The sequence below is a fragment of the Taudactylus pleione genome, unplaced genomic scaffold, assembly GCF_031769625.1.
Source record: "Taudactylus pleione unplaced genomic scaffold, aTauple2 ptg000100l, whole genome shotgun sequence".
Taxonomy (NCBI): domain Eukaryota; kingdom Metazoa; phylum Chordata; class Amphibia; order Anura; family Myobatrachidae; genus Taudactylus; species Taudactylus pleione.
The window spans coordinates 413,915-439,506 of NW_028284502.1; the positions used below are offsets into that span (position 1 = coordinate 413,915).

Below are 25,592 nucleotides of genomic sequence, written 5' to 3' on the forward strand. Positions count from 1 at the left end.
CACATGGCCCCCACAGCATCACACACACAATACCCCCATAACCTCACACACAGACTCACACATACATGGCCCCCACAGCCTCACATACACAATGCCCTCATAGCCGCGTATACACACTGCCCCTATAGTCGCACACACACACTGCCCCCATAGCCTCAAACACATACACTGCCCCCATAGCCGCACACACACACACACGCTGCCCCCCTAGCCTCACACACACACTGTCCCCATAGCCGCACACACTGCCCTGAAAGCCTCACACACACACTCCCCCTATAACCACATACACACACTGCACCTCTAATCAAACACACACCGTCTTATTGTAGATACGATAGCTGCATGCACACACACCGCCTTATTGTAGATACGGTAGCTGCACACACACACACACACTGCCTTATTGACACAGACTACTTTCTGACACAGACCCCTTACTGACCCTGATACAGACACACTTACTGACAGACAGTTACTGACACAGACACCTCTTACTGACACACACAGACACGCCTTACTGACACAAACACTTACACTCTTATTGACACAGATACCACATACTGAAAGATCCCCCTACTGACACTACTTATTAGCACATTATTATACAGTACATACATACTGACAGACACCCCTTACTGACACAGACCTTACGGACACACACACAACTTACTGACACAAACACATTTACTAACACACATACCACTTGCTCACACAGACACCATTTACTTACTAACACCTCTTACTGACACCACACACACACTTACTAACAGCACTTACTGACACACACATACTTACTGACACAGATATTCATTTATTATGCATTCATACAGCACAAGAGGACACACAAACCCTCCTCCTGGACTATAGCAGGTGGGTGCTGAAGCATCAACCACCCCACCCTGTGGCCCCATTCCCTCCACCAGCAGCCCCCCCCCCCCCCTCCTGGACTATAGCAGGTGGGTCCTGTAACATCAATCAGCCCCCCCTCTCCTCCAGGACTTTAGCAGGTTGATGGTGAACTGCAGCACAACTACAGACCCAGCACAGCTCACCTCTATGTGTACAAAGCAGCCCCTCCACTAATCTCTTTACTCTGACTGTCCAGGTGATGGGGCTCCTGGACTAGGTCCCCGCACAGAGCACCAGCAGTCCGGCGGGTGCAGGGCCCCCCAGTGGGCCGCATGGAGCTGGCTGGAGCCGGGAAGCCGCACCCTCCATTCAACCATGCACTGTAGAGACTACAGTGCAGAGTGCAGACACTGTGGGAGTACAGGGCGGGTCCGCATTACGTCATGACATCACGCGGTGCGCACTGTGCTCCTGTGGGAACAGTTTACACTGGGCACAGGAACAGTGATTCCAAGTCTGACTACATGTCTAGTTTGGTCTGGCCCGGCCACAGGCTCCTTGGTACCCACTGGGCCCTAGGCGGCGGCTTATGTTGTCTTGTGGCAAATCCGCCCCTGCTCAGTCGCACCATCATAGGGAGTCAGGGAGATCATTACTACAGCATTTCAGGGGGTCTTCCCGACATTCAGAGAGAGTCGTCAAGTATGTGTTTGAGCAATGAAAATGTATAATGCAAAATGTATAAACGCTGCTTTTGCCTCCCTGGATCTTAGTTTGTTTTATACAAAGCCATCTATTAATTTGAATAAATTACATGACAGTCCATATGCTTAAAAAGCAGTTTAATTTTTACACCACTGTTTTACATATAAGGATTTGTGTAGTGTCTTGTGTTAAACTTAAAACACATCATAACTTTTACTATCCCCCCCAAGCACAAGAGGTCTGATACAGAGTGAGTACTAACAGTGAGCATACCCATATGCACACAAGCAAATTTAGGTATTTGCGAACAGATGCAGCATGCGAAAAAAAGACTCTTATGTGCCTAAGCCAGCTAATAGCAGATCATGATGAGGGCAGTAACTGGCAATAGAAAATTACTTGTGATTGGCGGTTTGCAGGTGTTCAGCTGACACTGATTGGCACTCTCTTTGTCACTCGATCCTAATCTAATTGTTGCCTACAACTCGCATGCTATTTAATAAGGTCCATATTATGTTTTTGTGCATGAGTTTAAGAAAATAAATTTGTTGGCAATTCTTCATCAAGGTGCTGGGTAATTTTTTTTTTTTTTATCTCTATAAAATGTTATTTATAAATCATATGTGACATACAGTAATACTGACAAAGTATGTAATAATTGTATCCCATCTGCTTTCATTGCTCCTAAAATAAGTCAACCCCTACATCAGGATTTGGTAACAGTTTGAAATGCATATTTAAATATAACATGTACCCTTGCTAAAGACAGCTCGCCAAACATGGGATAGTAGAGAACTGTTATTTTAACACTTATAGAGATCACTAAAATTGTAATTAAAGTCCCGGCCTTCAGAAACTTTTACTCGTATATTTCTTGGAAGGCAGTTTAGTTCTCGTTGTCGTGCGATGGCGATGTGAGGCTGCACACATCGCCGAGAATTACGGTCCCCCAACATCACACTGTTTCCTGCACTCCAATATGGGGTGTGAGGAACAAAATATGGCCCATTGTCACTAATTGAAGATCTCATCATATAATAAATCATTATTTATCAGGAGATAAAAACAACTGATACTTACCAAAAGCAAAACATGATTGACATGTACAGTATGTAGAGAAAATTACAGTAGAGGAAATAATTCAGTGTGTACAAAACGTTGAAAGTAAGCATTGCTTTCATCTTCCCTAAGTGGTAACTATTTAAATACACACACGGGATGTAATCACAATCCCGGTACATGGGAAACCAGCGCTTAGAATACCGGTGTCGGAATACTGAGACCTGTCAGAATCCAGGCGCCGGAATCCCAAAGCTAAGTAGTGGGGGGACTGGGATGGTTAGGGTTTGGAGTTAGGGTTAGGCACTAAGAGGGCAGGGTTAGTGTTAGGCACTAGGCAGGGAGGGTTAGGGATAGGCACTAGGAGGGTTAGGCACTAAGGAGAGGGTTAGGGATAGGCACTAGGAGGGTTAGGGTTAGGCACTAAGGAGAGGGTTAGGGATAGGCACTAGGAGGGTTAGGGTTAGGCACTAAGGAGAGGGTTAGGGATAGGCACTAAGGAGAGGGTTAGGGATAGGCACTAGGAGGGTTAGGGTTAGGCACTAAGGAGAGGGTTAGTGTTAGGCACTAGGCAGGGAGGGTTAGGCATAGGCACTAGGAGGGTTAGGGACTAAGGGGAAGGTTAGGGATAGGCACTAGGAGTAGAGGGTTAAGGATAGGCACTAAGGGGAGGGTTAGGGATAGGCACTAGGAGGGTTAGGGTTAGGCACTAAGGAGAGGGTTAGGGATAGTCACTAGGAGGGTTAGGGTTAGGCACTAAGGAGAGGGTTAGGGATAGGCACTAGGAGGGTTAGGGTTAGGCACTAAGGGGAGGGTTAGGGATAGGCACTGGGAGGGGAGGGTTAGGCACTAGGAGGGGAGGGTTAGTATTAGGCACTAGGCAGGGAGGGTTAGGGATAGGCACTAGGAGGGGAGGTTAGGTTCAGGGTGCGGGCAGGGAGGGGTAGGGTTAGGATACATACCGACAGGTGTCGGTATCTTAACCCTGTCTGGATGCCAGCGCCAGGATTTTGACCGCCTTGAACTCGAGTGCCAGCATCCCGTACCCAACCCATATACACAACTAAATATCTGGAACTATTTGCCAAAATATGAAGATAAGATGATATTTATGTAATATATTTATGTATATATTTCTGAAAAGTGTAATGGTAACTGGAGTCGTGCTAGATTTCAACATCAGCCCAAGTACTGTACCTGGTTAGCGATGACAACTGTACACCACTAAATGCTAGTACACTTAGTAGCAGTGCTCAACATTATCCTGGTTAAACTACTTTGCAAAGTTATACTCTATAACCATCACTTCATTCTGGAATATAATCTCGAAAAGAATTGAAACTCAAACTTCTGGTAAAGCCACTTGCACTTAGGGCAGAATTGGCATAAATCCTTGGAATTTTTTCTATCAGTTTTGATACATTTTTTTTTTTGAAAGTTCCGGGGGAGAGACTCCCTTGTCTCAGAAGCTCATAGTAAAGTGCATTGAAGACCAAAGCTGCTTCTTCATAGCTGTCTCTGGTTGAAATTTCATAACATGGATACTTCAAAGCCTTAGAGAGATTTTCTCCATCATCGGAGGACACCATACGATCAAACTGAAGGTCTTTTTTGTTGCCAACAATCACAACCGGTGGTTGCTCCGATGCTCCTTTTTTACTAGTGGAGTGAATGTGGTTAATGAGGAAGCAGAGCCTCATCACTTCATCGAAGCTGCAGCGGTCCGTCACGGAATACACTACCGCAAACCCATCGCCCCACTTAATTTTCTCTGCAATCTGAAGCGAGTCTTCCTCCTTTGAGAAATGGAGAAACATTCTGTTATGCATATAGAGATTAATATGTATGCCAAGAGTTATTATTTTAATTACCATGCAACTGATAATGACATTATCTGTATATAATCTGCAGCTCTATAAGGATCTCTGAGGATATATTAAAATATTGTTTTCACTAGGGGCCTATTTATCAAGGCTTTTTCTCATAAAATTATGCAGAAACTACAGTTTCTGCATAATTGTATGTATCAGTGCTATGCACTAATAACCTAATGCAGCTGTTTTCACAGAAATTTGGAAAAGTCTAACTATCGGTGCAGATTGCAGTCCCCATCAGTGGTGGCTCCATAGGTGAGCCACACCAACTGCCAGAGAGTCCTGGCCGGCAATGTTTGGCAGTGTTTGGAAAGGCAGTTACTGCGGCTCCCCTCTGGAGCCGCCAATGGTCCCCATTATTATCATTGGGGAGTATGATCTGACCATACTGTATGTACCAAATGCCAACCACACCATCATCCTTGTAATGCTTCTGTTCCATATTATGGGGGGAATTCAATTGCAAGTGGAGTTCGCGAGTTGCCAATTTAAAAATCATATACTGCAGGTGGTCTTTTGGACTTTGTGTGCGTCTTATGCTGGGTACCCACTACTAGATATATCATTTGATCGAACGACATATGATACATCGGTAGCAGATTGGCGGGTATGTACACCCTATGTCTGTGAATGACATCATTCACAGACATATCAGGTCGACCCTGCGGCACAGCTGATTTTGATATATTATGCAAATATATTGGTGCATCTGAGTACGGGTGACCTGCCTACCACCTGTACACTTGCTGCAGGGACCACCGACACTGACATCTCAACTGGACGGGCAAATTTAAATGCCCACCCACTTGTGATGTCTGGCCAGACATATTGAGAGGCCGAATGGTAAGTGTTATAGCTTACCAAATCAGCTTCTCTGACGGCGTAATGGCTGATCGGCTACACTATCGGGTAAGTGTGTACCCAGCTACAACAAGGAACATCTCCTATGCTAATGAATAGAATGTAAAATATAAATACTCCTGCTGCTATAATCATTGCATTGAAACATTTTTTTGCAACATTCTGATACTTTGTCGACATTTGAAAGGACTTTATTGGGCTAAATATTTTATATATAATCATTTGAAAGGTCCAGCATCATTCTATGGTTTTATGTGCTATGTTTCATGTAATTTATATTGTATGTATAATAAATTAAATATTGATTTTTAAACGGAGTCAGTAATTTTGCTCACAAATTCTCCCTACTGTATATGACTATATATATATATTTCTTCCAATATTTTTAGCGCTACCCTTTTTTCTATATATTTGTTTTGGCTGATTTGCAGTAGCACTAGGTGGCAGCTTTAATAAACAGACACAAGTGGTTCCCCAGCAACAGTAGTCAAATTATTTTTCCCTTATATTGACCACAGACCAAGCACCTTAATGGACAAGAAAAATTAAAGAACCTAGAAATATTGAGACTGACACTTTTATGCCATTTAAATTTATATAATATGTACATACTGTACATCATATAGCAATTTGTTGATAGTGAATGCCTAACTAATCTTTACTCTCTAGTCTGTTTTACGGACGTCATCTTATCTAGTCTCAGAAAAAGGACTCTCCAGGTAAAAAAAAAGAATGACGGAGAAGATTGCGTTGGGGTGACACCTAGTGGTATATTAAGGCATCTCTCAAAAGGTTTTCATCCATCAATTTGTACATGTACAATTTTAACAATATGTTAGTCAATTATATGGGCTTATGCAGAGTTGAATGTACAGTAAGTCAGTTGCAATTGCACCAAGGCAGGACAACCGATGAAGCATTGACCGTTTCATGGGTGATCAAAGCTCATTGATGTGCGAGGGGAGTGAAGGATAGCCCGTCTGGTCCTATCCCACAGAAAAGCTACTGTAGAACAAATTGCTGAATAAATTCATGCTGGCTATAATAGAAAGGTGTCAGAGCACACAGTACATTGCAACTTGCTGCGTAGCCACAAACCGATCAGAGTGCCCAGGCTGACCCCGGTCCACATTTGAAAGCACCAAAAATTGGCACCTGAGAGTTAAAACTGGACCACGGAGCAATGAAAGAAAGTTGCCTGGTCTGTAAAATTATGTTTTCTTTTACATCATGTGGATTGCTGGATGCAGGTGTATTGTTTACCTGGGGAAGAGATGGCACCAGGATGCACTATAGAAAGAAGGCAAAATGTATTTTTTTAAACCGCCAAGCTGTGTGACAGTCAGTTCCATTTGGTGGCAGTGCCAGTTCCACCTCCCCCAGCCCACCTTACTTGGCCAGTCCTGAAGGGAGCCTCTCATTTGCCAGGCGCCCACTGAGAATTTGCTACCAGTGGGCCCCTGGCTTCTTCCACACAGCGGCAGCAGGAGGCTGGAACTCACTTCTGACCTTCGGATTCCGGCTCCCCCCATGACACTATGGGAGAGACATCATGACGTCTCAGGTCATACCAGGTGGCATTTTGGAGACATTCTTGATGGACTACAGTAGGGAGTCTTCATAACTCTCATGTGTCGAAGACTCCTGGACATAGCCAGAGTCTATTGTGCTGCCAGGGTGGAGGGCACCCGCATGCAGGCTGCACACGGGCCACCTCCACTCTTAAACTGCCCCAGTCAGGGTCGGACTGCCCACCTGGCAGTTCTGGCAAATGCCAGAAGGGCCGATGGCCAGGTGGGTCGGTCCGGCCAGTGCTACCGAGGCCCCCTCCACTGCCAGTATCATACCTGGCGTGACTTTCCCCACCATGCCGCTGGTATCATAGAGGGAGCAGTGCGCATACCCCCACCCTGGCATCAGAATACAGGGTGCAACGTCATGGCATTCATCTTTGTTCAGCACCCCTATCCTAAAAAATTCATACAGTGATCTGATTCTACACCAATGAAGTGTCAGCTTTATCTAACAGAACCAACCAAATACCAACTATATGACTATGGCACATTTATGAATTTCCTGCAGGATGAGCTCTGTTGTTTGTATTTTAATACAGTGAATGATGTACACTTGTATGGTGTTCTAATATTATTTATATTTGTAAGAGCATAGACCAGTGGTTCCCAAACTGGGTGCCGTGGTACCCTGGGGTGCCTCAAGGCACTTGCAGGGGTGCCTTGGGTTGGAGATCCAGTACAAATAAAATTATTTTTAGTCAGTGGGATAGGCAAAACCAGTGCTGGCTGCTGACAATCAAAAAATATATGGACAAAAAAAAGTGGAGCCCTATCAACCACCATGTGACTGAACCTAAGGGTGACTTATAAGCACAATTTACTTCATTTAAGTTTTGCTGAATTTCTCAATAAGAAACTTTTGCCCATGGGGTGCCATGGAAATAATGATGATACTCTAGGGCGCCGTGATTCTAAAAAGTTTGGGAACCACTGGCATAGACTAAGAAGTGGGACGAGTCAGGAATAGTAAGGGGAGGAGTCTATGCCAGGAGCCAGATGCTGACGCGAAGTGGGCCTATGTGCTTTAAATGCCAGGGCCTATTATTAGTCCCAGTCCGGACCTGGCCCATGGTAATTGTATCTATAAACAAATACATGGTGTTGTCTACAGGGCTGCCATCAGAAATTGTGGGGCCCAGTGCTGACAAAGTAGACAGGGCCGCCCCCCCCCGGGGGGGAGGGAGGGGATGGAGAGATAGATATATATAGAGATATATATATACATATATATAAATAAATAAGCCGTATCCACATAAAATATGTTGAAGAAGCTAGACCCACATAAAAAAAGCCAGGAAAGTCTGACTGGACAGGGGGGGGGGGGGTTATAGGCTCAGGGCTGAGAGGGGCAGGACAATGACGGCTGGCAGGACTAGGGGGGAGACGCACAGGGCCAGGGGGGCTGTCTGGACTGGGGAGTGAGGCATGGCAGGGAATGCTGTCTAGACTAAGAGAGGGACAGGGAAGGCTGGCTGAACTAGCTGGGGAGGCTCAGGGCAGAGAGGGGAGGACAGGGTAGCCCATCAGCCTCATTCTCACTCCATTACCAGCGTGTCTCTGCCTCATTTTCCCTCCATCCCCAGCGTGTCTGCCTCTCCCTCTCCCCCCCCCCCTGCCAGCATGTGTGTCAGCCCCTATCATCCCCAGCATGTGTTTCAGCCTCTTTCTCTCTCTCTCCCCCCCCCCCAAACCACCACTTACTTACCTTATTTGCACCTTCCTCTTCGGCTCCTCTCGATCCCTTCCAGCAGCCCGGCCCCATGTTATGACACAGCGCGCGTGACGTCATGACGTCACGCGCGCTGTGTCATAACAAGGGGCCGGACCGGGTGTCTGTCTTGTAGGAGCCGGAGCGGCCAAAGCGGGCCAGCTCTGGCTCCAACCATTTCATTAATGGGGAGTCGGGACCAGGTTGGCGGATAGCGGCGCTAGTTCCGCCCCTGACTCTATAGCTGCCGGTGCAGCACCGCAGCCAGCCGGGCCCCCCTCTGTGTCTGCTCTCTCCGGGCCCGGGACTCAAGGCCCGGCAGTCCCCCCCTGATGGCGGCCCTGGTTGTCTATACACAAGAGGCAGTAGACTTTCACCATTTTCAAAAGTTACATTTCTGAAGAAATTATATAACTATGGTCACAACGGGATAGGTATGAAACACTGCCAGAGGTTCAAATTGCGACGCCGGAAGACCGGCAACAGAAGATCCTGACGAGTAAGTTTTTTTTTTTTTCACTATTACAAACCCTCTCCCCCCCTTAACCCTAACCCTCCCTTTGGGGTGCCTAACCGTAACCTTCCCCCAAAGTGCCTGTAAGTGCCTGAACCTAACCCCCCTTCGCCGCAGCCTAAACCTAACTCTCCTGGGGGGTGCCTCTAACCCTAACCTCCCACGGGGGTGCCTATCCCTAACCCCCCTTCCTCTGGCCTAACCCGAACCCTCCAGGGGGGGTGCCTAACCCTAAGTCCCCCCCTCCCTGCTGCCACCGCCCGGCTTACCTTCATTCGGTATGCCGGGTGTCGGGCTCCCGGCATAGGGATAATAATAGGCGTCGGGATTTCGACGCTTATCATTAGTCCCCTGTCGGGATTGCACAGTCGGGAAGCCGGCGGTCGGCATTTCGACCGTCGGCTTCCTGACTGCATCCCGGTCACGACTAATTTAAAAATTTCCTGCAGTTTCCAGTATTTGCCAAAGTGCCAAAGATTACTGCCTGCTTGTAAGGGTAGCAACACCTAAAACTCTGGATTAGTTAGAGAATATAAGAATGAACAGACTGTTAAAGCTCCAGTATAGTGTTATACTTTAAGGAACTCCACTCATGCCAGACATCTAGCAACAATTCTCTCTACACCCATTCCCTGTCACTGAGAGCTGTTAAAAAATACACAATATACAATAATTATGTGCATTATTTACTTTTCATTGCAGGAAATGTATAATTGCTATTTATGAAAAATTAAATACAATTGACATTTACTATTATCCATATATAGCAATATCATTTACAAATATAACTTTATAAACATTTCCTATACAAAAAAAGTTATACAAATATAACTTTATAAATATTTATGCAACACTATCCATTAACCAAATAGTAGGCTCCTAAAATAAATGAGTGCATCATGACTGATTAGAGAATAATGTCATCATTTCAGTTTACTGTTTTGCCATTAGATGGCGCATACAGATAATATTCATTTTCAGTTCCTATGTACTGTACGGGTACTGGCAGCAGACTGTTATTGATTGACAGTCTGCTGCTGTTTGTGGGTAGGGAGGGGGCGGCGTCGGCCTCCATTTGGCAAAAACGGAAGCATGTCGCTGCCATTGGGGAGAGGGAAGAGACCAGGATCTCCGTCTGCTGACAGAGATTTCCTGGTAAATATGGAATATGTAACACAAAAAATATAGCAGCGCTTGTGGTATTCAGATTTCCTGGCCTCTTCTTCTCATCTGCGGCGGCGGGCTGCGTGACTACATGGGTCACCTTAGACGCCCGATGTTCCCGTAGAGTATCAGATGCTGCGCTGGACAACGCCATACTTGCCGACTTTTGAAAAAGCATTTCAGGGAGATGTGAAAGCAGCACCTATGAGTGCGGCGGTAAAGTGGGCGTGTACTGCTACATCTGAGGGGCGTGTCATAATACTGACTTACATCCAAATGTAAAAGCCCCAAAGCAGTTAGTAATATCTACTTGTTGATGAAAATACACTGATACTTCTGTAGAAAATACATGTATCCATAGGGATCATTGTGCCTGGTTACCAATGCAGGGAAATTATACTAATGATCCAGTTTGAATGTATGTATCTCTGATTTTTTTAATATAACAGCTTCATAATGGGGGTAAGGTGCACTCAGGGAGATTGATAGATTCTTCAGGGAGATTGCTGCTATTTCAGAGAGTCTCCCTGACAATGAGGGAGAGTTGGCAAGTATGCAACGCAGCTGGGATAAGTAATACAGCAGGAGGCATGATGCCTCCTGCACATTACCATATCTGCAAGGATCGCAATTGCAAAGCTGCACGCACGCAGCTTTGCAATTGGGATCCTTGCTGAATCAGGCCCTATATGGACTCAGGCCCTGATTCAGAGCCGGACGCTCTGACAGAGCGCTCGCTCTGCATCAGGGCCGTCCCTGCTCCTTTTTGGAGCGGCCTCCGGTCCACTCGCATAGCTGTTGGTGACCACCCACAGCTATAGCGAGCGGCCAAAATGATGGTCAAGACCATCGCAACCATCGGGCTTGCGACGAGACCCTGCAGTAGGGTCTCGCTTCCGCAAGCCCAGGAGTGCTTTTGGCTCTATCAGAGCCAAAAGCATTCCCACTGACATCACTAGTGATGTCAGTGGGGCCGGACCCAGACGGTAGGCGTTCCCATGGGAATGCCTCCGTCTGGGCAGCCACGCCCTCGGCACGCCCACCAAAGGGGGCGTGCTGTCAATCACCATCGACAGCACGCCCCCTTTGGTGCGAGACCCTTAACGACGGCTTGGCCGTCGTTATTCGGGTCTCGCGAATGCGCACGACGGAGCCTCCTCCATCATGCGCACTTGGGCACCATCGACCCGCTTGCGAGCGCTCAGCGCTCGCGAGCGGGTCAGAATCAGGCCCTCAATTCTTGCCAAAATTGTAAGGTTAAACATTTAATAAAATGGACTGAACTTTAAATTAAACAATCACATGTCTAACAATGTGTGATGTGACTGTAAAAAATCAAAAATAAGTGGAACTTAAATACTGTAGAAACCTTGATCATGCAGGCGATTATATAATAAATAAAGTTGGCTGGAATCAGCTGGATGTTTTTGCAGCCTTTTCCTATCTGAAAATCTCTTGGGGGAGATGTATCAAGCCTGGGAGAGTGATAAAGTGGAGAAGTTGCCCAAAGCAACCAATCAGCTTTTAACTGTCAGTGGGCCTGATTCAGCAAGGATTGCAATCGCAGAGCTGTACGCGGGCTGGTTTGCAATTGTGATCCTTGCAATAATGCAAATGCAGCATGAGGTGTATGACACCCTCTGCTGCATTTGCGATCCCAGCACTGCAACGGAGGGCGTTGGCTGGGATCACCATCGCGACTATCAGTGGTCGATGGTCGCGATGGTGGATGGCGCCGGCCAGCTGAGTAAGCCTCAGCTTACTCAGGCTGGCCGGCTTGCTTACCCAGCAGACTGCGTGCATCCACACTATCCCTGGGCTGGCTACTCCCAGAAAACGGGGGGGGGACACTCCCCTTTTCTGGGAACGCCGGCCGCCGCACCACCCCTTAAATGCCTCTGCCTGTCAATGTGTCCTTTGCCGGCCACATCCCCTTTTTACTATGACCCGCCCCCCGCCGAGAATGCCCGACAGCTCCCTCCCGGAAAGAGGGAGCGAGATGTAGGCAAGTATGAGCAGGACCCATTCTGCACACTCGCAGACTGGGTCCTGCGCACGCGTGCACTGCTGAATCAGGCCCAATCATCCAGTCACAGTTATAAACCTCTCCAAGGTTTGATACATCTCCCCATAATGTTAAAGGGAAATAGCATTTCCCACTGAGGTATATGTTTCACAATACAATATATAAAATGTTTTGTTTTATGGTTGGAAAATTGTAATGCTCAGAAATGCCAATGTGATATAGGAATATTGGTAATCCCTGCAACCAATACCTTACTGCACAAAGTGTGCCATACCGTTCACAATTGCGTATTGCGTCGCTAACACATGAGAAGGGGTTTGCGATCCCTGGACGTTTCAGGGTTAATACTGGGAGGTGAGCTAATAGGGGCCGTTTCATGGACGTGTTATGGGAGCGTCACAGGCGTGTCTGGGAATGCTGCTGCATTGCCGAACACAAAGGAGAGTAGATAGAGTAGACCCTAGGCTACCGCAAATATATCGATTGTGCGACCGATGTTGCGTCGATGTTGGTGTTTACAACCTCCATCAAAAATGCAAAGACCACACAGTGAACCTGAAAGTGGGGTATCTCAGCGCTCGCAGACTCCATCGCACAGTGGAGCAGAAAGTGAAGACTGAGAGAAGCATTTTCATATTTCCATAACCACTATTGCAAGAGCGGCTACGACCGTGGATACATTAACAGCCATCTCTAAATCAGGCCCAGAATTTGTTGAGCATATTTTAGTATTAGTTCTGAAATTCCATTCAAAATCATTACTACATACTTGCTGACATTTTACGTCTCCTCTCCAAGCTTCTCTTGGATACAGCTGACCATTTAGGGGGTGGGGCCGGGTTCTTTACATCATTAAGCCTCACCCCGGCATGGCAAAATGCTGCGATTTGCCTCTCCATAATGATAGGGCGGAGCTAAAATGACGTAGTCGCTTAATTTTAGCCCCACCCCCTACTTACAGTACCCTGATAATTACCTCCCCATCCTGTCCACTTTACTAGGAAATGGGCGGGATGCAGGAGGTCCACCCACTCTTTCGGGGGTGCATGGGACTACCTGAAAAATCGTGAGTCTCCTGCAAATTTTGGGAGTGTAGATAAGTACTGTATGCATTACTATGAGCTACAGTAGTGCAGGAGCAACTAAAGTTAATGTTAAAATCCCAACAGTAGGAATCACCCATAGGACAGTTTCCTTATATTGCACATATAAATAGGACAGAAATCAGCAAACGGTAAGGTGCATACCTGGCCAGCAGTATCTAGGATTTCAAAATGGACAAATTCTCCATCTATTGCTGCCGTGTGTCTGTAAATCATTTCTGCCAAGACAGGAAATATTCCATACATGAAACAATGGCTGAATTTACATGACATCACCCATAAGCATTAGCATGTCATAGTATTGAAGTGTCTACTACAGATACATTTTAGAATGGTTCGCAGATTAAGATACACAAATTATTTACAATAGATGAGCAGTATTGTATCGGTTGTAACTGTGTGATAGCAATAACCACTCATACCAGGAATACTGTTAGGAAAGTATCGGGTCGACAAAAGGTCGATATGGTCATTACATCAACAATCAATATGTAGTTATGCATTTAGGTCAACATGTTCATACATAAAGAATGTCGTCGTTTAACATGTTGACACCAAAATGTCGACAAATATCTTTTTGGTTAATATTTATGGTTATGGTTAGGTTGAGGGTTAGGTTTAGGGGTTAGGTTTAGGGGCAGGGGTTAGGTTTAGGGGTCAGGGTTAGGTTTAGGGGTTAGGGTTAGTATTAAATTTAAGGGCAGGGGTTAGGATTAGGCTAAAACAACAAAAAAAATCATATGTCAACATTTTGGTGTCGACATCTTAAATGTAGATATTCTGAGCGTGTTGACATTTTAACCATTTTGACCTAAATACATGTCTACATCTTGATTGTCGGCCGAATGACCATGTTGACCTTCTACCTGTCGACATTCAGAACCAATTGACATTGTGGTGTTGACATTCTGAATGACGACCTTCTGTATTTTGACAAATCATACTACACCCGATAGGAAAAGTCCTCGCAGCCTACAGCTACTGGTTTATTAGATAAGCTCTCTAGCAGAGTGCATCGTCCACTTGCCAGTGTCTTCATCTATAGTGGCCTGTCTATATGGAGTCATATAATAACAACTGACCCACACCGCTGCATTAGCAGTGTGAAATGCGTAATGTGAAAAGCATTAGCGCTGTTTTGTTTTAGGTTATACCTCAATGGGCAGGGTTATAGAACCAGGAAATGTAATGTGGGCTGAGAGACAGGTGGTAGGACAGGAATATCGTTGTGGTTGCAGTGTTGTCTTCCTCAGGGACGAGCTTACAATAGAAAATTAACCCACACTAATATTCTAACGTCGCTGAATGAGGTAAAAGTAAATAAAAAATTATACTAATCTAATATGAACCTCATAAGCCATAAAAGGTCATTGCTAACTTCCTTAGAACAAAGGCATAAAAAAACACCAAACAGCACCATAAGTTCATAATAGTAAAAAATAATAAATATATTATATTCAATATAAAATATATTTATTATTCACATGTCTGCGAAGTCATAAATATACACATTTATTATTACATTTCAAAAGATAATGGTCCTGAATCTGACTCATATGTAATTTACACGCAATTCTAGATGCCGACAAGTCCTATGCGATTATACACTCATATTCTTAGTCATACGCACCTTTGCGAATTCACCACGCACAGCGCATTGGCTGCGAGAGCACCATCATCACTAGTCACAGCTCTTACACCTACCATCGCTAGGAGCAGAAGACGTGACTGATAATGGCGTGCACTGGGCATATGTATGAATAAGATACATCTGGCCTATGACACACCCACGGATGCTTCTCACACATGTGAATGCTCCATTGCTGCCCAGTTGCCATCCAGTAGCACGCAAGTCAGAAACACTCAGATCTTAATGATGCTTAGGCAGCCATGCAAAGTAAGCGTAGTTTGCTAAAAATCGCTAGATGCTGGCACATTTGAACTTGCATGGAACTCGGGATCTTGGACACATGAAAAGAACGTTATTGTATTGCCACAGTATTTAAAACCCTATATCAGTCTTACAGTAAATTAATATTGTTTCTATTGCCTCTGTAATTTCCAGTCCTGACCTTACACCTGGTAAAGAATACTCGAAAAAGCAAAGGATTGGCCTGACTAAATAAAAATAGAGGGAATTGGTTGCATTGCAGTCACCTTCAGGTATCAGTGTTGCTATTACACTGCCTTTACCAATTTTGAGGCCAGGTACGGAAATTACGTAGAATGTAGAAAGTATATTAACCAGTTACTGCATTGAAGATATAGAGGGAAATTCAATACTGTGTATTACATTTGTCATACATTGCTAATGCACAACTCTATGTCATGAAGTCTAACTGCTTATCTGTTACGCGTTTCATAGAGCTAACTTTCATTTCCTCAGGAATTGTCTGAGAAAACGGATGTTGGCTGAATGAAATGTGTAGCAGCATTGCCGTTGAAATGAGGAAACATCTTAAACCAAAACATTACTGTCTGGAACAATTTTTCTTATGACTTTTTATGGATTCCGGACTCTGGGCCTGATTGAGAGATGGGCGGATTTGCAGAGATGCACGTAAGAGGTTGTGCAGATCCGTCTATCTCCCATGCTAATGCAGAAGGAGGTGTCAGACACCTACTTGCTGCATTTGTGATCCCAGCACTGCGACCGACGTTGCAGGCTGGGATAACCATCACAGCCACACAAATTATACATATAGATTATAGTTTACAGGTAATACAGAAAAAAATATTATTAATCAAATGACCATTGGCTATTAATATCTGATAAAACAGTTCACAAAATAAGGTTCTTTTCATGGTGAACTACATGAACTACAGCACATACCTTGTCACCAGACAGAAATGGGGAATTGGAGGGAAAGTCAGGATGAAGACACTGAAAGGCGAAGGAACTAATGATCACTGACCTATTTGCTCATCAACTACAGCACTTACCTGGTTACCAAGAAGAAATGGGGAATAGGTTCCCTCCCCTTTTAGTGCCTTCATCCGGATTTTCCTTCCAATTCCCCATTTCTTCCTAGTAACAAGGTATGTGCTGTAGGTATGTGTTGTAGTGCACCATGAAAAGAACATAGCCAATGGTCATGTGATTATTAATCGTTTATTTTATTATCTAATATTTAAAAATTAACATCAGTCTACTAGTAGATCTCAGATGTTTTGTTCCTATTAACACCAGCAGAAGTTGCTGTCAAAAACACATGATACACTTTGTGTCAATTTCACGATATGAGAATGAAACATACGATTCCTGCTCACTTCCAATACAAAACAAAAATTGAAATAAAAAATAATAAAGGTGACTGATTACTGGAAAGTATTGCGATATTAATAGCAAAACTGTTTCTTACATTCTGACGATACTATTTATAGCGATTATGTAACATAATTCCACTGTAGAGCACTTTTTTGTCAAAAAAGTATCTTGATACATATCCCCCATAGAGAGAAAAAACAAAACAAAGCAAATTATATACAGCAATATTGGCACTGAGACAGAGAAGCAGTATACTTAATTGTACCAAAAAACTCACGTACTGGTACTCCGCTAAAGTTACAAGTTGATACAAGATTTATAGTAGTTTCAAATACTACGGACTAATGTTCCGACACTTATATTCCTTTTACACCAGAGCTAAAACCCGGGTTATTGCGGGGTTAACCCGGGTAGCTCCTTGGTGTAAAAGGGGAAAGGTTTGGATCGCTGGTTCGAGTGACCCGGCAATCCAACCCAGGTAACTTGCAGGGTTTAACACTGGAATAACCCGTGAAACCCTGCAGTGTAAACGGCGCGATCCGGGTCAGGGTGACTGATCGTGCCGCATGCCTGCCGATTGGCCGGCTACAATGGCGCTTGGAGATGATGTCCATTGGGCGCCGAGAGGGGGGGAGCAGGTACAGTTTACCTGGGCCCGGGCTTGCTAGAGGGGCCCGGGTCCGACGTCACTTCCCCCCTCCCTCACAGCTGCTCAGCACACAGCTTGTGCTGTGCTGCATTGCGAGACTGGTCGCGGCTACTGCAGCAGCCAGAACAGTCTCCTATGTAGGGGGGAGCGATCACACTGATCACACCCCCCCTGCTTACCGCTAGGCTGGGGGGGCTTGCAGCACCCTCCTCCCCAGCTCGCTGCACTGCAAAGATTATTTGTTTATTTTTTGGTGGGCAAGGGGGTGTGGCTACACCTCCACGATTAGGCCACGCCCCCTCCTTTACCGGGGCCTGTCCGGGCTCTCAACGCCCCTGATGACGTCTTCTCCAAGTGTCCACTTCAACGCCTGAAAAGTCGGGTCTCTGCAGACCCGGCTCCGGTGTGAACGGCGCCCACTCTGGAATATCCTGGGTCGGCGTCTGGGAAATTCCGGGTCTGATGCAGATTGGAACCCTGTTCCAACCTCCGGGTCAGAGCCGGAATTACGGTATAAAAACTGTATTATTTTATTAGTTTCTGAAATTATTTCACTGACTTCTTCCTATTTACGGGAAGTCGTTAGAAGAATTTAAAAAAAAAATTTGCGTACTGTTGAGTACCATCAGAATAAAAGCAATTATTACAACCAACTCTGTAAAGGAATCACTGAGCAGTAATAATACAATTAGAGACATATACTTTAAATGAAATCTGTGTAGACCAGTTTAAGCGTCATGTACATTTCTATACTGTCTGATGTACAGCCACGCAAGAGGTTGATCCAACATTACAAGCACAGCTATTTGGGATCTGCTTTGATGTCACTATTTCAAGATAAAATTGAGGCAAGAACAGTAGCCCATAATTAATGTGTACTCTCCAGCTGTCACATTTGGGAAATGATAAGAAAGTGACATGCCGTGATCATAAGGGTCGATGAGATTTAATTTTTGCCCAGGTCAGAGAAAGGAGAATAGAGCTGAGGTCATAACCTGCGTTATATAATCTGGGTAAATATATCCACAAGCGGCATGTTGCCATATACTGTGTTCTTTGAAAGGTTAAAAGTGATTTGCTGAAAACTAAGAGGAATAGCTTTGCCTACATTTATTTGTGCTAGGTATACCCAGAAGCACAGCAGCTTTTTTAGATTTTTACTCTTTTCAGCATATGGGGTCTATGTACTAAGCCTTGGAGAGAAATAAAGTGGATGTAGATAATGTACCAACCAATCAGCTCCTAACTGTCATTTTTCAAACACAGCCTGTAAAGTGACAGGAACTGATTGGTTGGTACTTTATCTCTCTTCAAGGCTTAGTACATAGGTTTCAAAGTGAGTACAGACAAATCAAAGGTTCCCCTGCTGGAGAGAAAATGAATCAGTACAGACAGGTGTCTCTATGGGGGTATAGTGGTAACTGGGATGTAGTCAGCATCCTGGTGTGCGGGATGCCAGTGGTCTAAATACCGGCGCCGGAATCCCGACAGTGTCAGGATCTCAGATCAAGTATCCCATCCGCCGGCATCCCAAAGGTAAATATTGGGGGTAAGGGGAGGGTTAGGTTAGGGTTAGGCACTAGGAGGAGGGTTAGGGTGCGAGGAGGGGGAGCCTAGGCTTAAGCACTAGGGGGGAGGTTAAGTTTAGGCACTGGGGACGGTTAGGGTTAGTGGTGGTATACTTACCTACTGCTGTTGGGGTTTTCACTGTCGGGATGCCTCTGTTGGTATCCCGACCGCTGGAAACTCATACCCAACCCATGGTAACCAATTTAGGCTGCCTAGCTCTGGGTCTCGTTGAGGGTTTTGGTAGGATATGTCATTACTTTATGCACTTAGATTAAAATATAACCTTTATTGTGTATATATAAAGATTATCAATATCGGATAGTAAAACAGTGAGATATACAAGATAGAATTGTGTAAATAAAGAAGAAAATAGTGTAAATAAAATATAAATTCCAACCACTTAGAGCTCTTCTAATGACCCTAAACTATGTTTTATTATTGATGTTAATCTATATTATTACACAGGAATAAACACGTCTTTTTTCTCAAATGATCACGTGTGCGTGTTTTTATTATCAGAAATAAGTTATAAATACTGTTTACATATGCTTTATAAACCAGTGTTCCCAGGGAATAAATAGTCCTCCCTCTGTAGTATCATGTATGTTAGCAAACAAAGTATCCAGTACATGAAGAACAACTATACTGTGTGTCTCTTATTAGAGACTATCAGAGGAATTATTCCATTGCTTGTTATTGTCTCAAGCAATCAAATATATGGTTCCCTTATATTAGGCAAATTGATCAACTTATTTGAGAAAAAATGTGCTTCTCTGTTTTATTATTAGAATCCTGTAGATTCAACAATTGATTAGTGGGATTACTTGTAGTATTTATTTAGAATCTTCCTAATCTAGTTCTACTGCATATATATTGGCTAGCTGCACATTTATCTAATCTATATATATGTACTTAATAAGTAACTACCTGTAGTTAATGCAAATGTTCCATATTCAGGACAGACTTCCTGTAATACTAAGCTCCAACATAATACTAAGCTCCAACATAATACTAAGCTCCAACATAAGACAAACTTACAATACATATAGTGTAGAGATATATACATCTAGCTATAATTCTTATGTAGTGCAGAAATGATGCTGTTGGCAAGGGATTGTGGCCCTCATTCAGAGCCGCTCGTAAGCGGCAGCTCGTTCATTATGAGCGATGTTCGCACATCTGCGCATGCTTATGGATTGTAATACGCATGTGCGAACCAGTCAGTGCGGCCGAAAATCGTTTGTTTGCTAAATAGCGAATGCCTACTATTTTGAGTGACAGGAGGAGGCGTATGTGGGTGGTAACAGGGGAAGGTGCTTGAAAACGGGGAGTGGAATTCAGAACGCAGGCGTGTTTAAAGGTCAAAACGGGCTTTTTAAGGATGTGCATAATTAATATAGCAGCATCACCACGTCCACGTCACTTGGTTGTTTTATAGTCAGAACTGCTCGCAAGATAGCAGTAGGAAAAACCAACCACAAGAATAGCGAGCAGTTCATACGCTGTTCGATGTACTCGATTAATCTAATAAATAGCGGACATGACGTATGGTGCGAGCGGCCAGAGGGCGTATTTTTCTAAATTACGACCACAAGTTTTGTTCGCTCGTTCAGACATAGAGGCGTGAACAGACCGCAAAGAGCGAACGGTTCATTTGAATAGCCACCCCTTTTTTCTGAACGAGCGAGCGCAAATAGCGTCCGGCTCTGAATCAGGGCCTGTATCTTTATCCTCTCTCTGTCCCTTGTTCCTACTAAGGTATAAATTATCTAGTATTATGCAGTCCAAGAAATATTCTTTACTATGCGGCTTAATAATAGAGGTTCTTACATGGAATAGCCTGTGCTTGACCAATTCCCCATATACTGTCGGTACGCTGTATTATGTCAAAGCAAAAAGCTAACTCAGTGAAACGTGCGTTGGCTCATACCGAGGAGGAACAAGGGACAGAGAGAGGATAAAGATAAAATCCCTTGTCAATAGCATCAGTCTGCACTACATACGAATAATAGCTAGATGTATATATCTCTACACTATATGTATTGTCATTTTGTCTTAGTTATGTTGGAGCTTAGTATTACAGGAAGTCTGTCCTGAATATGGAACACTTGAATTAACTACAGGTAGTTACTTATTAAGTACATATATATATATAGATTAGATAAATGTGCAGCTAGCCAATATATATGCAGTAGAACTAGATTAGGAAGATTCTAAATAAATACTACAAGTAATCCCACTAATCTATTGTTGAACCTACAGGATTCTAATAATAAAACAGAGAAGCACATTTTTTCTCAAATAAGTTTATCAATTTGCCTGATATAAGGGAACCATATATTTGATTGCTTGAGACAATAACAAGCAATGGAATAATTCCCCTGATAGTCTCTAATAAGAGACACACAGTATAGTTGTTCTTCATGTACTGGATACTTTGTTTTCTAACATACATGATACTACAGAGGGAGGAATATTTATTCCCCAGGAATACTGGTTTATAAAGCATATGTCTTTATTCACACAATTCTATCTTTTAAATCTCACTGTTTTACTATCCAATATTGATAATTTTTATATATACACAATAAAGGTTATATTTTAATCTAAGTGCATCAATTAACGACATATCCTTTGTCTTCTTTGTTGTACACACAGTCTAATTATTGTCGTGCTAGCACCCCCTGTCTCTAAACTAAAATGAATTAAGTTAGGTTATATGATATAAGGGGCCCATGAGAATACACATATACTACTTATCTTTATGAGAATGGATACTAGTGCGGATTGATGTATTTGTTTTTCAGTGGCTGGTTTTGGTAGAAGAAGCACGCTGGCCATTTTGTTATTCATTAATATCTATATTGTTTTTGGCACTGTGCTTTACATAGAGACCTTTATTACTGTCAGGGATTGGGTTTCTTGTGGACTCGGTACAGGAACTGTAGGGCTGTTGAGGAGTGTATAAAGTGGGGTGCAGGGGTGTATCTGTAATGGGTGCAGGGTGTGCACCCATATTATCTAAAACGTACCTCTCTGAGGTCACATGTCGGGTCTCTCAGCATGCGCTGTGAGGAAATCGCAGGGAAAATGGTGGCCGTGCCATTTCCCCGGTTATCTGCGCATGCATAGTAGACTCTGGGCACACTCTAGTGCCCAGAGTCTACGGATTCTGCGGTGGCCGGCCAGCCCCGTCAGTTGGCTGCTGGATGCCCTGGTGATAGGAGGGGGCCCATGACAGGGGATGCACGTGAGCCCCCTCCTCTCTAAAGACGCCCCTGGTGGGGTGGTCTAAAGAAGCTCCTCCTCACTCACTAGTTCCTCAGAGGGAATTCGCCAAAGGGTGTGCTGGTACGCAGGGCCTGATTCAGATCCACATGCAAATGACATCGCAGCTACAATCTCTCACAGATCGCAATAGCAAAAATATGCTAATGTCTCCAAAGCTTAGCCGAGCATAGGGACACCCACTGCTGCTTGCTCATATCTATCTGATGAAGTGCAGCAGCGTGACCTTCAGGAAAATCAACACAGATCTGGCAGCCATGCAGCTTCTGAGTAAGTCTGATCCGTCTGAAACACTGCAAACCCCCGCAGACAGCTCACATGCTGCGAAGGAGATTGCAATGGTTAATTTGTGCACCCCACGGCCCTGACACGCCTGCATTTGCCTAGCCACCCTCTGTTACCACCTCCAAACGCTGGCTATCTGTCCTCACTTTGCCAGTGAATCCTCTGTGCCAGCGTAATCACAAATAAATCGCAGCTTTCATGCTAACAATCGCTCAATCTGCATAAACATCGGCATTTGCATATAGATCTGACTCAGGCCCACAGTACATAGCTAGCATCTGCGGATGCAGTATTTACTGGCGTAGAGGCACTGCAGATACGCACAGCAGTAGGTAGGATTATAAACAGTGATATTCTGCAAAAGGAGTGCTGAGACCACCTGGAGTTGCTGAGGGGTGCGCATAGGAGAAGGAGTGCTGCTATTCACACAATAAAGATGGTGATATTGATGAGAGCTTACAATAGGTGAAATGCTGGTGCTTGCTGGGTGTAGCACAGAAGCACAGGTGTTCTCTGAACAGAGCGCATAGCAGGTGGAATGCTAGCACTTGCTGAATGCAATACAGTGCATGGGGGATGGTATCCAATCTGGGAAACTTGTCCTCTCTGGTGGGCGGCCAGGAGACCACTTGATTTTCGGGAAATGGTTCCTTAGACAAACGAATGCAGTTCTAGGCATGCACCGAGCAAATGTAATTAAAAAGCTTTCCGTAACAAAAATGTGGCACATACAATAAAGAAGGTCCCTTTAATCTAGAGCACTAGACACTAGAGAAAGGGAAAGATATAGATCCCCTTTAGTATTTGTACCTGGAAGTTACATGAAGTGAGGGCAGAAGTGCAGTTCCATGCCCATAAAGGCCACCTAAAGAAGAAATTTGTCCCCTTGCGGGCTTGCTTCGCTAGCCACGGGTTTATATTTCCCCTCTATGTCCAAGTGAATAGTAGGGAATGACGTTGGCCAGTAACTGATGATGTTAGGGTACGAATACTGAAGGAGATCTATCCCCTTCCCTAGAGTGGGGGGGGAGGGACATCTGACACTGAAGGAAGGGACAGCTGACACTAGAGGAAGGGGCATCTGACACTGAAGTAAGGGACAGCTGACACTAGAGGAAGGGGCATCTGACACTGAAGTAATGGTCAGCTGACACTAGAGGAAGGGGCATCTGACACTAGAGGAAGGGGCATCTGACACAAGAGGAAGTGGCATCTGACACTGAAGGGACAACTGACACTAGAGGAAGGGGCATCTGACACTAGAGGAAGTGGCATCTGCCACTGAAGGAAGGGACAGCTGACACTAGAGGAAGGGACAGCTGACACTAGAGGAAGGGGCATTTGACACTAGAGGAAGGGGCATCTGACACTAGAGGAAGGGACACTAGAGGCAGGAACAGCTGACACTGAAGGAAGGGACATCTGGCACTAGAGGAAGTGACAGCTGACACTAGAGGAAGGGGCATCTGATACTAGAGGAAGGGACATCTAATACTAGAGGAAGGGACATCTAATACTAGAGGAAGGGGCATCTGATACTAGAGGAAGGGATATCTGACACTAGAGGAAGGGACAGCTGACACTAGAGGAAGGGATATCTAATACTAGAGGAAGGGACATCTGATACTAGAGGAAGGGACATCTAATACTAGAGGAAGGGGCATCTGATACTAGAGGAAGGGATATCTGATACTAGAGGAAGGGATATCTAATACTAGAGGAAGGGACATCTGATAATAGAGGAAGGGACATCTAATACTAGAGGAAGGGGCATCTGATCCTAGAGGAAGGGATATCTGGCACTAGAGGAAGGGACAGCAAGTTGCTCATTCATTAGACGCTTACAGTGTGTGCACTGCCCGTTTTTTTCTGCTTGTTTTCCCATTTTTCAAAACAGTTCTGTAATAAAGAGAAGAGTCATGGAACTTGGTGGACGGACTATGGAGTCACACTGTGACAGAAACAAGGGCTTTGTAAGTGAGATTCAGTTTCTCTCATTTATAGACAGCACTAGTTATAAAATCATAAAATAATTGTCATGTTATTTGCATAGAAAGATCTACATATAAATGAATGTGTTCAATGAAATCCATATGAGCAATATATTATTATTATACCCATATGCTAGAGTATGTGTAACAATGAGCTGATTATTTAAAAGCATGTTTACATGTCAGAATGAATCAATCCAATCTTTTCATCAAGTGCAGATAATTGACAGGAACCGTCAAATTTACACGACTGCCATTATCCTCATAACCTCCATATGCCGCATATTAAGACATAGGCATCATTGAATCTTCTTCAGTTACTCCCAATTATTGCAGCATCTGCAATGCACTGGATTTACGCAGTAAAATAAATGCTGGCATCGTCTTATGCTTTACATAAAACATTAGCGCTTGTCTTGGCATTTGTCATTTTCAAATCATTTAATTATAAGGAGTAATCCAACAGTCCAAGCAACTGATTAATAAATGACCATAATTGGATGGCAGTGGGCTGGAGAGAAAAACTACAGTCAGCAAGTAACATGGCACTCATCTCTCTATTCATTTGCTTTGATAGTATTTTCAATTTAATTTAAAAAATAAATACATTTGGAAAGTAGTTGCACAAATGAATGTTGTTTCCTTGGAACTAGCAATGACTCATATTTTACAGACTACTCACCATCTGCTTGTACTGGTGAGCTGATTCATTTAGTAATGAGACTCAGGGCTGTAGCTAGGGTAGTGCGGCCGGTGCCATCATCGCACAGGGCACCACAGGGCAGGGGGCGCTGTTTGGGCCTGTCAAATTTCTGTTTATTATCATTCTCACTTGTAGTTTCCTCTTATTTCATCCCCTGCATCTCCTGGCCTCCCCTATCTCTTCCCTAGCCCTTCCCCATGAGGCCATTCCCCTTTTTTGGGTGTATTATGTCCCTTTGAAAAATGAGGGGGGCGCCAATGCTCTTTCTGGCACAGGGCACCAAAAAGTCTAGTTACGGCTCTGAGGAAACTTATACATTATACTGTAAATCCAGATATTAGTGCTGCAGCACACATGGAACATAACACTGACAGTAACGCTGAGAGTGAGGGGTGCGGG

The 25,592-nt window shown here is 44.3% G+C and overlaps 1 protein-coding gene across 2 annotated transcripts in view; it reads right to left on the reverse strand.

Annotated features, from left to right (window-relative positions):
• Positions 1-1,713: 1,713 nt before the first annotated feature.
• LOC148525787 (ras-related and estrogen-regulated growth inhibitor-like) overlaps positions 1,714-25,592 on the reverse strand; it is a 74,952-nt gene continuing 51,073 nt past the window's right edge. For both annotated transcript variants that reach the window (XM_088470456.1, XM_088470455.1), the window contains 2 exons: positions 13,585-13,658; positions 1,714-4,412 (listed from right to left, as the gene is read on the reverse strand). In XM_088470456.1, the coding sequence (XP_088326582.1) occupies positions 3,924-4,412; positions 13,585-13,658 (563 nt within the window). In that variant the 3' untranslated portion in view covers positions 1,714-3,923. The remainder of the gene's footprint in view (positions 4,413-13,584; positions 13,659-25,592) is intronic.